General features: G+C 39.3%; 2 protein-coding genes across 8 annotated transcripts in view; both read left to right on the forward strand.

The window, feature by feature from the left end:
- caprin2 (caprin family member 2) overlaps nt 1–5,273 on the forward strand; it is an 83,936-nt gene extending 78,663 nt beyond the window's left edge. For all 3 annotated transcript variants that reach the window (XM_049567064.1, XM_049567065.1, XM_049567063.1), the window contains 2 exons: nt 591–645; nt 4,091–5,273. In XM_049567064.1, the coding sequence (XP_049423021.1) occupies nt 591–645; nt 4,091–4,662 (627 nt within the window). In that variant the 3' untranslated portion in view covers nt 4,663–5,273. The remainder of the gene's footprint in view (nt 1–590; nt 646–4,090) is intronic.
- A 6,635-nt stretch (nt 5,274–11,908) lies between these two features.
- ipo8 (importin 8) overlaps nt 11,909–16,562 on the forward strand; it is a 106,136-nt gene continuing 101,482 nt past the window's right edge. For 2 of the 5 annotated variants that reach the window (XM_049567055.1, XM_049567056.1), the window contains exon 1: nt 11,911–12,282. In XM_049567055.1, the coding sequence (XP_049423012.1) occupies nt 12,199–12,282 (84 nt within the window). In that variant the 5' untranslated portion in view covers nt 11,911–12,198. Of the gene's footprint in view, nt 12,283–16,562 lie in introns of all 5 variants that reach the window. The other 3 variants (XM_049567057.1, XM_049567058.1, XM_049567059.1) reach the window with 2 other exon arrangements.

Here is a 16,562-nt window from a genome sequence, read left to right on the forward strand (position 1 = left end):
CAACATACCTTTGCTCATTGAGTCCAAAATTCTATTTTAACTGCATCAGTCCACAGGACTTGTTTCCAAAAAGCATCAGGCTTGTTTAGATGTTCCTTTGCAAACTTCTGATGCTAAATTTTGTTTCGAGGACACAGGAAAGGTTTCTTCTGATGACTCTTCCATGAGGGTCATATTTGTACAGCTGTCAGTGCACAGTAGAACAGTGCACCACCACTTCAGAGTCTGATAAATCTTCCTGCTGGTCTTTTGCAGTCAAATGGGAGTTTTGATTTGCCTTTCTAACAATCCTACAAGCAGCTCTCTCTGAAAGTTTTCTTGGTCTTCTAGACCTTAACTTGACCTCCACAGTTCCAGTAAACTGCCATTTCTTAGTTAAATTACGAACTGAGGAAACAGTGCCCACACTCTTGCATGTCACTGTACATCTTTAAACTAGAGAAACCACTACTATTAAAATACCAGTACATTATGTAAATCAGTAGGCTACAGACAACAAAAAGCTGTCAAGCAAACAGGTAATTAAACAAACATAAGCACAAGCCAAGAAGCCTGTTTTACAGTATAATTCATCTGTTGTATTTTCTCAGGACTCTGGATACCAACACAGCTATAGACGTGGAGGAGGGAGGCATAACTCAAGTGGTAAGAACACAAGCTCCAACTCTAATCTATCCCCCAGGGAAGAGCTTTTGTGGCAAACCACTTTAGCTCTTTTGGACAAATGGCAGCTGGAAGGGATAGGTATTAGAATTTTTTTTGATTCTGCTACTATTATCAGCACTACTTAAAGGCAGACTATGCAGGATTGCTGGTTTCTGTTTGTGAAAACGCTTGCCAGCGAAGGTAAAATCCAATCCTAGATTCATTCTCGTTTGGTGTTTTGCCTCACTTTATTTGTGTTTTTTGAGTGTCTCTTAGAAACCGCTTACGGTCTGGCACCTGGTCTATACCTTTTTATAAAGCCCCAACCTCATCTGAGCACTGTGTGGGTAAACACCTATAAACGTCCCAAGCACAGAAGATAAAAAGAAAATAAGATAAAAACAGGCAAGGCAGACTTTCTGCAGATATATACACTGCTATACACCGAGTGCGTTATAGGCAATGATTGAGAGGGATTGCTTTTGTATCAGTCGATACATTGTTTTTCAGGAAAATCCTGGTTAGTATACAGTTTTGTTAATTGTCTGGTAGTGTATTACTATGTACAGTTTCTCGTGAAAATATCATTCATGTCTCAAATGCAACACTTGTGTGTGCAAGAAAGGCCCCTGGGGAATGGAGTGACTACATTTGGGGAGGTGTAAATACAGTTTATTGGGATAAAGACAAATGTACAAGTCTATGTTTTGTGTCATATAAATTTCCAACACATTCTTACTCTGACCTCGTTACATATCAACATTTAGTCATGGACTTTACATGATACAGTGTGCAAGGTACCTTTAGTTCATTGCTTATTCATGTTCTGAGACACCATGTCAACTTCAGCCTGTTACCTGAATTGTCTTTTTTCAAAATAAACTTCTGTTTTCACAGGAAACAGTTTGCAGTCCTTAAAAATAAACACACTACATCGGTACAACACACTTTGGGATTAGGCAACAAAAGCATGTGTTTGGGTTTAGGAAAGAAGAACAGGGTTTGGCTTAACACTTGTACAGGAAGTGAACACTGGCTTCCTGGGTGAAAGTCGGTGGTTGTTGGACCCATTCACCACCCCATCTGCCCGTCCAAACTCGGACTTCCACCATCTTAACTTTTATTGTTGTCCTTCCGCATTTCCCCCTGACGCCACTAGGCTGCATATCATGCCGACGTGAAAGGACAGCTGTTTTGTCTGTGTCTGATGCCGGAAGTCACTGACCAAGCACTAGATTTGGAAGACTTCAGAGTGAGATCAGGAAAAAATCTCAAGTCCCTCCATGGAAATGTCCATTAGACTTAAGAGTACTGTAGTCTTCCTGAAATTCAGTTTGGAATGAGGTTAAAAAAATATTAGTGATAATTGTGTCTTTATAGGGCAGAATTTAGGAGGCTGTCATCTTAAAATAAACTACATTTGTTAGAACCAAAGTGGATGCAATTGATGTATTTCTACACAAAATGATATGGTAAACAAGTGTAGAGCCAGAAACATTTTCAAACTTACAGTTTACTTCCTCGAATCAGTGTATGAGCTTGTGAATTTGATTAATTTTCCCTTGGCTCAGTTTCTTTGCACATAGAAAAAAAAATTGAAACTAATCAATCAATCATGCAACGCTAAAAGCCTTGCCGGTAGAGGTGGGCGATATGGCCCTAAAATAATATCACGATATTCACCGTCATTCATCATCAATTTCCTTTTCTGTTAGCCAAATCCTAAATAATTGAGTTGGTTTTTCTTTCCACCTGGACCTTTATGCTCTGCCATTTCTCATCTAATCATCACGCTGTAACCTATGGCCGTTATGCTACCATAACTATTGCACATTCACATATATGTAGTTTTTTTGTTGAGCCGCGAGCATAGGTTTACAGTAGCAAAGGTTTATGACAAAATCACTTTATGATACAGACTATTGTGTGTACACGGTGAGAGAGGAGAGGGAGAGACGCTGTGCTGCTGCCAGAGGAGCCACTGAATGAGTTCCATCTGAGCGGTAGGTCACTAAAAGAGTCTTAAAAAGTCCGGGGCTGTTCATATAACATTCAGGTGCTGTATTCACAAAGCTTCATCGTGCAGAGAGTTGCTCCTAGTGACAAAATCCTAAGAGAATTCTTAGAATTGTGACGTTTTCTTAGAATTTCCCCTTGAAGTTAAGACTAGGTCCTTGTAAAGATGAAACATCTCACACATCTCACACAAATGGTTTCTAAACACAAAATGATGGTGAGTAAATACAACGCTACAGATGAAATTGTGCAGGGATAATATTTGTGGTCGATCACATTTGGGATATGCACACATTTCCCACATTACAAAATAACGGTATAACGCCAGAAATAAAATTATCACAATACTAAGATATTTGAAAAACTGGAAAAATGCAAGCGTGCAGCAGTGATGACTTTTGTCTGTCTCAACCTTAGATCAGCAAAGTGATCACACTAACAATGACAACACTTTTACAGTCTCATATTGTGATGCAGTTCATTTCATTTCCACTGGGTGTCCACACCTTGCAGGCTCACAAGGGGGTGTGTCTGTGACAAGCAATCATATCTGTTAAAAGACTGCATCACATCTAACAACAGGGTCAACCACACTCCTCACTAAGGTAAAGGTTTCTGTCCCTTCCTTGCTCAGAGTTTCTCTGAGAACTTTCCTAAATCACTCCTAAACTAAGACTCCTTACTAAAAGTTTTTAGGCTAAGTTAGGAGCGCTCTTAGAGTACTCTCAGAATCTTTGTGAATACGACCCCAGGGCGCCACAGTTTATTCCACACTACTGATGCTGCTCCTCTTTTTGGGACCACCATGGTATACTAATTTCACTTTCAGCCTTTCATGCTTATTTTTGCCATGAGTAAAAGTATGACGTCAATAAGTCAACAGATTGAAATATTGCGAGATTCAATGTATGAATTTGTCATATCATATTAAAAATTATTCTGGTATTATTAGGAACAATATAATATGGCACACCCCTACTGGTCAGAACTAAAACTCACTGGTTATATCTGTGTGGGAGTGAGAAAGCAACCACAGGAAGAAGGTCCTATCTGCCCATATATCAAGAAGGCAACATTATTTATTGCTAGTCCAGATCAGACATCGATTAATTCTCCAGCTAGCGGCTTGCTTCATGGGTTGTGAAATTACCATCAACAGCTGTTTTCCTCAGACTTATTGAGTACTTCTTGGTTTTTTTCAGATTGAGGTTGAATCACGTTCCCACCTCAGACAAACCCCTCCTGAATTTGTTAGTGACTTGACCTAGATCACTTCATCTAAAGGGTCTTGAGTGAGGTTGTTTGGTCTGCTCAACACTTAAGTGTACCAAGGGGAAAAACAAACCATCTAATTCAACCGGACTCAACACATAGTGCACCAGAGTCCATTGTGTTATCCCTTACTGTGCTTTTTGTCTTGACTCTGCAGCAGCCTGGAGTGACTCTTCCCAAGTGAGCACCCCGGACAGGGAGGAAGCGTTTACAATTGTGGACTCAGGTCATGGAGACTCCCTGTCGGTCTCCACCATTGAGGTCCCTCTCACTCCCCACAGCCAACATCATGCCCTGCTTCCCATGCAACTCTATCCACTCTCCCAGCCACTGCGAGTGGCCTTTAACGCCTCTCGCACTGCCAACTTTGCCCCAGGCAACCTGGATCAGCCCATTGTGTTTGACCAGCTGCACAGCAACCTAGGGGAGATGTACGACACCCACATTGGCCGCTTTACCTGCCCCATCAATGGAACTTACGTCTTCATCTTCCACATCCTGAAGCTTGCCATCAACGTGCCCCTCTATATTAATCTCATGCGAAACGAAGAGGTTATGGTCTCTGCGTACGCCAACGATGGAGCCCCGGATCATGAGACGGCAAGCAACCACGCCATCCTGCCTCTCTTCCAAGGAGACCAGGTGTGGCTTCGGTTGCACCGTGGTGCCATCTATGGCAGCACATGGAAGTACAGCACCTTTTCTGGCTTCCTGCTGTACCAGGATTGAACTTTTGTTGAACAAACAGCTCCCTTCTCCCAGTTGGTGGATTGTTTACACTGTATTCAATGGTGATTTAACTGACATTTCAGTAGTGTGGTCAGTCTGCATGCAGATGCCCTTTCTTCACCATAAAGCCCATTCATAACATAAGGTGCATCAGTTGCCAAATGGTATGATCTGTGCTCACAGCTATTATCTACATTTGAAATGGGGATTGTGATTACATTTGACATAAACGACAAATTGATTTCCCATGAACGTGTTGCTCATGATGTTGCTGTAAATCAACCTGTACTTCAGCCCAAAGGTCACTGATTTCAGTGAGAACTCTAATGCAATGTTATGAATTTGTGCCTTTGTTTTCTGAATGGCTTTGGATGACTGACCAGCCGTTAAACAGTTAATGAACACAATCGTTGGTTGATTCATCCAGTGAATTTAAACTCACTCTGCCGTCAGCACTTCGCTTGTTGCTGGGCTCCTATGCATTCAGTCTCACCTAACTGTTTGTGTGAATGTGAAGCTGTAAAGATTGCGTTCTTGGTGGTGGGTATGGTGTTGAACACTTAAGGCTGAATTGTTGCACTAACAGACTTCTGTGAAGAGATGGAAGTGGTCCCCATATGTGCCTAAATAAAAAGATAAGCAGTGAAGTTTGGATGCTTCCTCATGATTTTTGTCATGTATTTACAATTACAGATGGGTGTCTTGTTTAAATTAGACATGCATCTTCTACTTTCTGTTGCCTACAGCACAGTACGTTCACTTGGCTGAAATAATAAACAAAAAAAAAGTTCTCTGCCCCCTCCAGACACACAACTTCTTTGACATATGCAGAAGTCCCCAATGCCACTCAGTACCAAAATTACATTTTTGTTCAGCTTCTCAGCATAAAATAGATGGTGCTAGAAGATTATGAAATCATCAGAGTGATAGCCATTAAACCTTAGGGGGCATGGTTGTCTGTGCCAAATTTCATTGTCCAGTAGTATTTGACAGTTCATTGGGAACTGAAAATGGGAACTTGCTGGCAGCACTAGAGAAGGGTCAGGATCACGAAAGGCATAGGATTTGTTTTCTGTGATTCATGACCGTCTATATCCTTTTTTTTTGTGGCCAATCCATTCAGTCAATGCATTACATACATTGTGCAAAGTACTACAATGATAACATATTTCGATCATCTTAAACCTCAAATAATATTGAAAGGGGATATAGAATGATTGCCTCTTCAGCTTGTCAATCTGCCACCTGCTGCCAGAACAATGCAACACCAGGACAATACCAAAATAAATGCAAAATGTCGTCCTCATCAGCACAAAATCTACAACTATCTACATCAGTTATTTTTAAAATTTAAGTATTTTTCTTGTTGGTAGTATTGTGTTTAAAAAAAAAATCCACTGAAAAGCTCATAAATGAGTAAATGGTAAATGGACTGCACTTATATAGCGCCTTTCTTGTCTTCCCAACACTCAAAAGTGCTTTTACACTACATGTTACGTTCACCCATTCACACACATTCAAACACTGGTGGCCAGGCTACCTTACAAGGTGCCACCTGCTATTTAGCAGGCATCAGGAGCTATTAGGGGTTCAGTAACTTGCCCAAGGATACTTTGACATGCAGACTGGGGGAGCCAGGGATAACTGCTGATCCTCCATTTAGTGGACAACTGGCTCTGCCTCTGAGCCACAGACAAGATAATTTATAAATTAACTGAAAAAAATTCAGCCAAAGAAGGGGAGTACCAAACACATCTTTACAACATGTTTGAAAGTGATGTGGATGAGAGGTTGTAGTCGCAGAGGACATAAAATAATTACATATGGCAGAGATAATTACTGCATAATGCTGTACATTCATACAGCTGTTTATATTAAGTGTTGTTTTTGGCTCCAAAGAGCATCAAGCTTTACAGTGTTTTACTGTATTCTGAAATGGTACATTACTGAATCTGCCTGTATTTTTACAGCAATTTGTTAAAGTGTAATATTCCATAATCTGAGCAAGGGGGAGCATGTTTTTCTAATAGGAGACAGCTGAGAATGGGTCCTTGAGGAACTCTGTAATTTTTGTTCTCTCTGATTCATAATTGAGGCAAAATAGTCTTTGTCTTGTAAATATGACTCAGACCAATTTAGCACAGTGCCAGAAAATCCAACCCACTTTTCTAGTTTTTCTAGCCTAGTCTGAGTAGTATGTTATAGTCATCCATATCAAATGCTGAACTGAGATCCAGCAATACCAAAATTTAAATTTTGGATGCATCACTGTTCAGATGAATGTCGTTTAGGACTTAACAAGTGCAGTCTCAGTGCTCTGGTGCAGCTGAAATCCAGTGTGAAAAGCAATAAAGAAACTGTTTTGCACCAAGACAGCAGGAAGTTGCTGGAAAAAACGTATCCTAGAAAAGGCAGGTATGATATCGGCTTGTAGTCATTTGTTATTGAGGCATCCAGACTAGATTTTTTTTTTTTTTTTTTTTTAAAAAAAGGAGTTTCATCACTGCGGTCTTCGAGGCCCTTGGAAAAAGGCCTGACTGAAGAGAAGTCATAACTATTTGAAATACATTTGATGAACTAAATAAAATAGACTAGAGATTTACATATAAATATATAAATAAATAAATAAATAACAATGATAAAAAATAAGTTAATACATCAAAACACCAAGCATACAAAATTTCACAAACTGGAGCAAAAACATCAAGATCTAAAACAAGGACCATAATTTAAAGCAACAAGAATTGAGAAAAGTTGACACTTACCTTTCTTGCAGTCTTTCCAGAATTCATTTTTTCAGTGACAAGAAAAACAAATTAAAGTCATTTACAAACCACTTAAAGGAGGGCTTATTATTTCCTCCACCTGCTACAATGAATATGGCATTTACCCATATGTAAAGTTATATTTATTATGTCAGAGACTGATCAAATTATTCACATAAAAAAGAATGTGAGTGAGATCAAATGTCGGGATGTCATTAATCGTCAGCAATAACTACTACTTCTTATGTCAGACCAAAATCTTTGAGACACAGGGACTGAAAATATTGAATGACCTTAAAATGAGTTTCTTTAACTTCTGGGGAAACAGGCCACTAAATAAATTTAGATTATACTTTATCCATAACAGATAAGGTCATTGACTCTGTCACCTGAGTATGTAAGCCTCTGTAATAATCATGAAACAGCTCAGATTTCAAGACTGCATTAATAAACTTGTTATTACATTTGTTATCATGCACGTTACACTCTTCAATAATTGAACTGAAGAGTGTAACCTCTTCTTCCTCTAATGAGGCTCTGGCAGGCTGTAGCCTACAGTACGTATTAAAGTGAATTGCTGCCCTCCACAGGCAAGAGTTTACTATTCACCATATAAAATCCAGCATGGAGAAGCATGGAGAAATTTCAGGACTGCTCTACAAATAAGTAGAAACTCCACTTCAGCCACAAACATAGATTTGAAGGAGAAAGCAAGTAAACCCAGATCTGACAGATCCCTAAACAACTGTCGCCTTTCATTCCTGTATTTGTTACAGCAGAACATAACGTGTTGGACTGTTTTCAATTCTCCACACTGACAAAAACCATCTGAATGTTTGTTTGTGATTTTTAAATAACTGGCTAGACCACAGTGCCCCAGCCTCGGCCTTGTTAAAACAACATCATCCCTTCCTCCAGTTTTAATCATCCATCTTTCCCTTTTAACATGGGCTGCAAAGAGAAGTAGGGTAATGTTTGCCCCTTCGCTCTTGTTACGGATACCGGATATCAGATACCGGTAAAAGTTTTTTAACCTGGATTTAAGTGTAGCTTTTCAGTAAATATGTTGAAAAAAAACTTTAATATGACATATTTATGTTTCTTTATTTCTTCACTCTTCCCTCATCATTCACATTAATCAGGTCCACCTGAGCATTTAAAACAAACACTTCCCTCTGCTCCGTAGCTTTCCCCTCTTCCAAATGGACCAATATTGCATGCACAGCCTTTTAAACTATTGCTTTTATAAAATGCATGCGAATTAGAAAGCGTGCGTGCATTTTAAAAAAAATTACATTTGCATGTCACCTCCCGGTCTCCGTACTCACACATGGAAAAATTATTATTTTTACTTTTTTTAAGTTAATTGCTCTTGGGGCCCCCCTAGTGGTCATGGGGCCCTAAGCAGGTGCTTAGTTCGCTTATGCCTTGGGCCGGCTCTGATTTTGTACTTAAGTTGTGTCCACACACAATTCGCGTGGGTGAATTACATGTAAAGTCAATGTAAAGACGTGATTAGATGAGAATTCCCGAGTGGTGCGATGGATGCAATGGACACGATGCACATGACATGAGATATGTGAATTAAGTGGTGTGAATGAAGCAAGTAGCACGAATTCTCGTCATACGCATATTCACGAGTTGAAAAATCTGAAGTTCAGCGACTAATTCACACTGCGATAGCCAATGAGCACTGAGCTCCTCTGGGGACATATGATGCCGAGGAGGCACTGACAGAAGTTTATTAGTCGATTCAGCAATTTCACATGCAGGTGACACGTCAACACAAAATATTCTAGTGTTCAAACTCTCACAAGTAACAGGACACAAAAATTCGCATCGTGTTTGGTGTGAACACAACATTATATAGAAAAAGCATATTCTTAAAAATTAAAGAAAAAAATAGAACCTTGACACAGATTGGTTTGCCTTTTTGATGACATACAGCAAATGGCACAGTTTTTAAATCATTAATATTCTTTTTGTCATCATTCATCTTTAAACACGGGTATATTATAAACGTGGCAATCTGAATCACTTGCAAGGGCCCACTTTCTCTAATGGCCCCTACACCCCAAGGGCCCCAGTGCAATTGCACTGCCTGTGTGGTGGAGAAAAGGCCTAGGAATGTGAGACAGTTAAGGTCAGATTAGAAGCAGAATATGTATTTAGACTAAACAACCTTCAATGGGGCTAGATATTTAGAGCAGAATGTTCCAAAACAATTCACACACACATACAGAAAGTTCAGTAGGATGTCTAAAGAGGAGTTTAAGAATGTTTGGTGAACTGTTCTGGGGGGCTGTCTTGTTGCGGTGTGTGAAGTTGTAAGCTGTGCTTACAATAAAATACTTGCTAAAGGCTGTGAACAGACCTCATGTCATCAAGTCATTTTCATAATATAGAGTCATAATATTTAGATCATTACAAGGCAAACCATATTAAAAAAAAGCCCCAAAAGCAGTGCTTAATTTGAGCTGGAACGGATAGTTGGATAAATCTCATTTAAGATTTTGAAGTTCACCTCTTTTACCTTAGTAGAAACTAATTTACCTTAGTAGAAACTAATTTTTTAACCTCTTCAACATCGAATTCTTTACAAACATACTTTCTTCTTACAGGGTAGGGAAACATGCCTTTAATAAAAATTCTCTAATAATTCTGTTATTACATTTATTGTCACAGACGTCAAGTACTTTGATGCAACGCTGTCTCAGCCCAGGAGAGACCTGAGTACAGAATGTCTTCTTTAACCAGTGATCTCAGTGACAGTAGTATGGCTTTTATCAGTCTATAATAGTTTTTAACAGAACACTGGAGTTGAAATTTCTCACAACACTCATACTGTAACACATTTCCATTTTCATCCATAAAATGAGCAACAGCCCAAATCCCTTTGGAACTCCACTCCTCTAAATACACAGATTTTATACTGAGAAATATGTATTCTTTGTTCCAAACTGGAATGTTATGTGGTGTGAAATTATGTTTGGGGTGAATTAATGGTTTAATCGTTTATGAATTTCCTCCTTCTGTAAGCGTTCTTGCCATAGATAAAAAAGAAAAAAAGAAATACCCTGACTAATGATACAATTCTTTAATTCTGAAGATGGTACATATCCAGTTAAGGAGAAAAGACAGTTTTGTCATATTACAAAGAGGAATGACATTTGCTTTTTTAGTAAGCTGACCCCAAATCTCTTTTTGGACCTTTGGGTGATTGGGACAGCACATGTTTTCACTGATGAAGGCCAGTGTAAGCATATGTATTGCACAGTTAATGACATACTTTGATATAATTTCACATGCACAGATTTCTTTTACGTTCATGGTTATGAATTAAAACTCCATGTACATTTTTGTTAAACTTTATTGCTGAAGTCTGTCCACAGTTCATACAATATAAAACCGTCTTTCCTCACTGTCACAACAACCCTCTCCCTCCCACATCCTCCCTTAATTCTCTCCCACCAAATTTCATTGAACACATTGAATTGATTTTAAAAAAAAAATCCTAAATAAATTGAATAGCCTACATTTAATTCGGTTGAACAAAAATTAGTTAAAAACATGAACACATTTATCTGAGGCTAAAAAAATGCTAATTAGGATTAGTTTGGGTTGGGTTAAGAGGGCTAAGTGTTGGGTTTGGCTTGGATAGTGTACTAGCAAAATCCAGCTAGTCCATATTTTATGGTTGATAAGGGGTCTGCACACATGAAGAGGTTGGGAACCATTAATCTAGCATACAGGGCATACACAATGGTTCTCTATTGCAAGGCTGATCAGTTTCTGTCCCGTCCCAATCATCCCAAAACCATGTGTTTGGGTGAATGACCATGGTCATTTTATGACCATATGAAGAAAACTTCCCAAAGCTTTTGTCTAGCCTGTCTGAATACTGTCTTGCCCCAACCACCTATGTGATGTCACACGTATGAGGGCATACAGTTTTGATTATGTAGTTTCAGAGCAATGGCTCGGGAAAAAAAATCACTCATCAGGTGAGAAAATAAACCCTGTACAGTTATATTATCCCATTCGACCTTATGTAGCAGTCACCCTTAATTCACCCTATACATTAATTTCCAATAGAGAAGGACCTGCTGATAGAAAGCAGGCAGTTTAACTAGTGGCAAATCACACTCATAATCACACTATAGTAAAAAGTCAATTTCTTCCATTAAAAAAACGAGGACTGACTATTCTTAATAAAAGATTTTGACCATTTCAACTTCAGGACACCGTTCATGATATACCTGCTTCTTGTCTGACTCTCACATTATTGCTGTACGGACAGAATAGACACTTGGTAGATCATTGCTGTCTCGTTTCTGACAACAGCAGCGCCGGCACTCAAGGTGGCAGTAACATTCCCACTGTACCCATGTGTCGACAAAGAAGAGGAGGAAAACCGTAAACTGTCTGTTTACTTTGCTTTACGTCCACCGACAGATGGTTGTCGGTAAGGGGGGGCAGGGGCAACCATTCTCGGTCAAGCTAGTGAGAGTTTGACAAACAGAAAAGCGACAGTGCCTTCAGAATAAACGCACCGCCGCTGCTCGGAGGACATTTTCAACGAGTCTTCCGCCAATGAGCCATTTACTTTGAATGTAGCGACCGGGGCTTGTATGTGTAACTGGAAAGTTTGACCCTGTTTCAGCCACAGTGAATAGATCCATAACGCTTGGCTGAATATAAGACAGAAACGTAAGCTAACGCTACATGTTCGGGATACTTAAAACACAGGAGGAACCGTGCAGTTAAACATATGGATCCCAACCGGATAATCCAGGCTCTGAAAGGGACAATCGACCCTAACCTGAGGATAGCGGCGGAGAATGAACTCAATCAGGTGGGCGAACACAAGTAGTTGCTTTTTGTTTGTGTTTGTTCACAGGGGCTTTGCGTTAGAGAGCCATCTCGGAGCCGTTTCTGGCCCAGAGACGATGCTGATGTTTGTGGCGGATGAGAGGCCGTGTTTTGGTGACCGAGCTCGGCGTCGGCCTTTTGGTTGTTGTGTGTGATAGTGGTAAGGGAGTTTATATCAGGCCTCTGATCAGCAGTTTGGCTAAACTGTTCCTCGCACTGACACAGGCAGCTGCGTGGAAGAACAAAAGGAGTCAGGTCTGACAGCCATCACGAACCATCGGGATTATGGCGGCTGTCCAAACTTTCTCTTGTCAACAGAGTTCACACCAACTCTTATACTTCACAGTGCTGGCGTTGCAGTGAAGTTATGTACCCACACAAATTCTCTGAATGACCTAAATAAAGTTACCACAGCGCCAAAATAACTAATGAATGAAAATTAGATCATCTTAACGTTTTTAAAGGGGAACTATAGCCATTTTCAAAATGAATACGTGTTATTTATATGGTCTAAGACAGCCCTAAAACATAACTAAACATCAACGACTCTCCCAAATCCAGAACCTGGAGAGCTAAAACTCAACTCTGTGATGTCATATCCGTATTGATAATCTGGCAGACACCAGAGCCAAGGATTTCCTAGAATTATTGGGATGTATGGATTTTAAACAGCATATTAATTTACCCACTCACAAACATGGACACACAATAGATTTAGTTATATGGTCTGAACATCAACATATTATCTGTTACTGATTTGGCTCTCTCTGACCACCATTGTTTATTTTTTGATAGTCTTGTCCACTCTCTACAAAACACCACAGAATGCATTATTAAAAAGCGATATATAACCCCAGAGGTAGCCACAACTGTCACATCACATATTGCAGCTCACAATAGTACAGTTCTGCCATCATCCTGTGAAGATTTAGTGAATGATTTTAACCACAAAATGAAAACAGCGCTTGATGCAATTGCTCCTATTAAAGCCAAGAAAATAACTACAAAAAACGTAGTTCCATGGAAAAATAATCACACCATGAAACTAAAAAGAGAATGCAGAGCTTCAGAGTGCAGATGGCAGAAAAAAAACTAGAAGTTCACTACGATATACTCACTGAAAACCTTAAAATCTACAACAAAGAAATTTGAAAGTCTTGACAAGCATACTTTTCTAACTTGATTAACACAAATATTCATAATCCCAGACTGCTTTTTAGTACAGTAGGTTCCCTGCTAAATCCTACTACAAATTATAGCAATGAGCTTCCAGCCTCTAGATGTGAAGAGTTTTCCGGCTACTTCAGGGACAAAATAATTAATATTAGGTCTTGTATCTGTTAGCAAGACAAGCACACTGCTTTTTTTTTTTTTTTTTTTTTTAAACCAATATCCTGTATACAATGCGATGTGAGGTATGAATGTTTTGACCTGGCTGATGGTGACACTCTGAGGAAAGTAGTAACAAAACTGAAATCCTCCACGTTAGCTTGATCCCATTCCAACCTTCCTAAACAATTTTTAATTCAGTATTTAATTCAGACATACTAAAACTGCTTTAGTTAAACCTCTTTTAAAGAAAGGGAATCTGGACATTTTATCACCCAGCAGTTAGGCCTGTAGACCAATTTCAAACCTTCCTTTTTTAAGTAAAATTTTAGATAAACTAGTTTTTATACAGCTAAGAGTCTTTTTAAATTCAAACACAACATTTTAGGACTGTTACTTTTTAATTTGTACATGCTACTCCTAGGCAGTGTCATCAGGAGACATGGCATCTCTTTGGCATCTTTTACCACAGTTACGCTGATTTATTTGGCCGTGTCTCCTGATGACACTGGACCAGTTGACTCACTTTTTAACTGCATTTTAGATATTAAGGCCTGGATGTCACAGAATTTTTTACAGCTTAACCAGGACAAGACAGAAGTACTGATCATTGGTTCAGAGGTTCAGAGAGAGAAACTGGCCTCTAAACTAAATACATTTGGTCTAAACCCAGGTCAAGAGGCAGGAAATCTAGGAGTGACATTTGACTCTGTTCTTAATTTTAAACCACATATACGCTATGTCACAAAAACAGCATTTTATCATTTAAAAAACATTTCCAAAGTGAGGCCATTTCTTTCTCTGACCAACACAGAGAAACGAATGCACGCTTTTATAACTAGCAGGCTAGACTACTGTATTGCTTTCCTTTCTGGTCTACCCAAGAATACAATTAATCAGCTGCAACTGATTCAAAACTCTGCAGCACGAGTTCTCACTCAGACCAGAGGGAGAGCACACATTACGCCTATTTTAAAATCCCTGCACTGGCTGCCTGCTAGTTTTCGTATTGATTTTAAAGTTCTTTTATTAGTTTTTAGGGCACTGCATGGGCTTGCACGAGACTATATCTCAGAGATGCTTTTATTTTATGAACCAGGAAGGCCCCTCAGATCCTCTGGCTCCTCTCTTTTTACTGTCCCACAGAGTAGAACAAAAACATTTGGTGATGCTGCTTTCAGCCACTATGCTCCAAAACTGTGGAACAATCTGCCGGAGGATCTGAGAGGAGTCAGAAACATTGACACGTTTAAACGTAGGCTAAAACCCCATCTCTTTAGTCTGGCTTTTATGTAGTGTCCTACATTAATTCAATTCAATTCAATTTTATTTATAAAGCCCAATATCACAAATCACAATTTGCCTCACAGGGCTTTACAGCATACGACATCCCTCTGTCCTTAGGACCCTCGCAGTTAGTTCTATTGTTTTATAATTATTAGGGTCCGGGCAGCTAAGCTGCCAGGGCACTATTGTAATCCTGGGTCGTCTTCTTCTTCTTTCTTCTTCTTCCGAGGAAATCATACTTCCCATGGGTGAAAACTCACCAAACTTTGCACAAAGGTCCAGTCTCATGCCAGATTATCCTCAGCTGTAAACTCAAGCCAGTAGTCCTGATGGTGGCGCTACAGCAAGCGTCTAAAGTTCAAAACTTTGAAAAACAACTTTCATCAAACTGTAGCCCCAATACTGAAGAAACTTTTACATTTAAACCTATTAAAAATTATGAAGTTCATCGCTGTTTGTTTGGTTTTTTTTTTCAAAAACTGTAAAACTTCTTAAACCTATCTCCACCCACAATTTTTGCTCAATTGACACCAAACTTGCTACAGAGCATCTTCAGGATGTCCTACAAAAACTATGTTTCTCAGATTTTTCATTTATCAAAAATTGAGCCTACAGCGCATCAAAATGTTTGACTGTAAACGGTACTGAAAACATATACATGCAAATTCTTGCTAAATAAATCTTCAATGTTAATGAAAAAAATGACAAAATTCTAGAGTCATGGTAGATGATGTGTGGCAAATTTCAGAATTTTATCTCAAAAACTGAATTTTTGACAGCATTTTGAATTTTGCTGTCATGTGATCAATTGGAGTCAATGTAAAAATGGCAATTTTGAACATCAGTTTTTCACTTATGGAGCAAATCAATCATTGTTACAAACAAATCACCAACATCTCCATGCTGTCTAGAATCAATATGTGTATTTTCAGATTTTTGTCTTAACTGAATTTTTTACAGTGGTTTCAAATCTACTTTTCCATGCACAGATGGCTGCTTTCATACACAACAGTGAATGGCTTACTTAGTCTGTGAAGCCATTGTTGAGTTGCTACTTGCCAATTAGCTCAGAACGGTAGATGACCGTCTTGCTTCTGCTTGTTGCCTCTCCTTAGCAGTGCTTTCCTAGCAGCTATTTGACCATGAAGGCCTGATTCGCGCAGTCTCCTCTTAACAGTTGTTCTAGAGATGGGTCTGCTGCTAGAACTCTGTGTGGCATTCATCTGGTCTCTGATCTGAGCTGCTGTTAACTTGCAATTTCTGAGGCTGGTGACTCGGATGAACTTATCCTCAGAAGCAGAGGTGACTCTTGGTCTTCCTTTCCTGGCTCGGTCCTCATGTGTGCCAGTTTCGTTGTAGCGCTTGATGGTTTTTGCGACTCCACTTGGGGACACATTTAAAGTTTTTGCAATTTTCCGACTGACTGACCTTCATTTCTTAAAGTAATGATGGCCACTCGTTTTCTTTAGTTAGCTGATTGGTTCTTGCCATAATATGAATTTTAACAGTTGTCCAATAGGGCTGTCGGCTGTGTATTAACCTGACTTCTGCACAACACAACTGATGGTCCCAACCCCATTGATAAAGCAAGAAATTCCACTAATTAACCCTGATAAGGCACACCTGTGAAGTGGAAACCATTTCAGG

This window comes from Epinephelus fuscoguttatus, linkage group LG22 (assembly GCF_011397635.1).
Source record: "Epinephelus fuscoguttatus linkage group LG22, E.fuscoguttatus.final_Chr_v1".
Classification (NCBI taxonomy): domain Eukaryota; kingdom Metazoa; phylum Chordata; class Actinopteri; order Perciformes; family Serranidae; genus Epinephelus; species Epinephelus fuscoguttatus.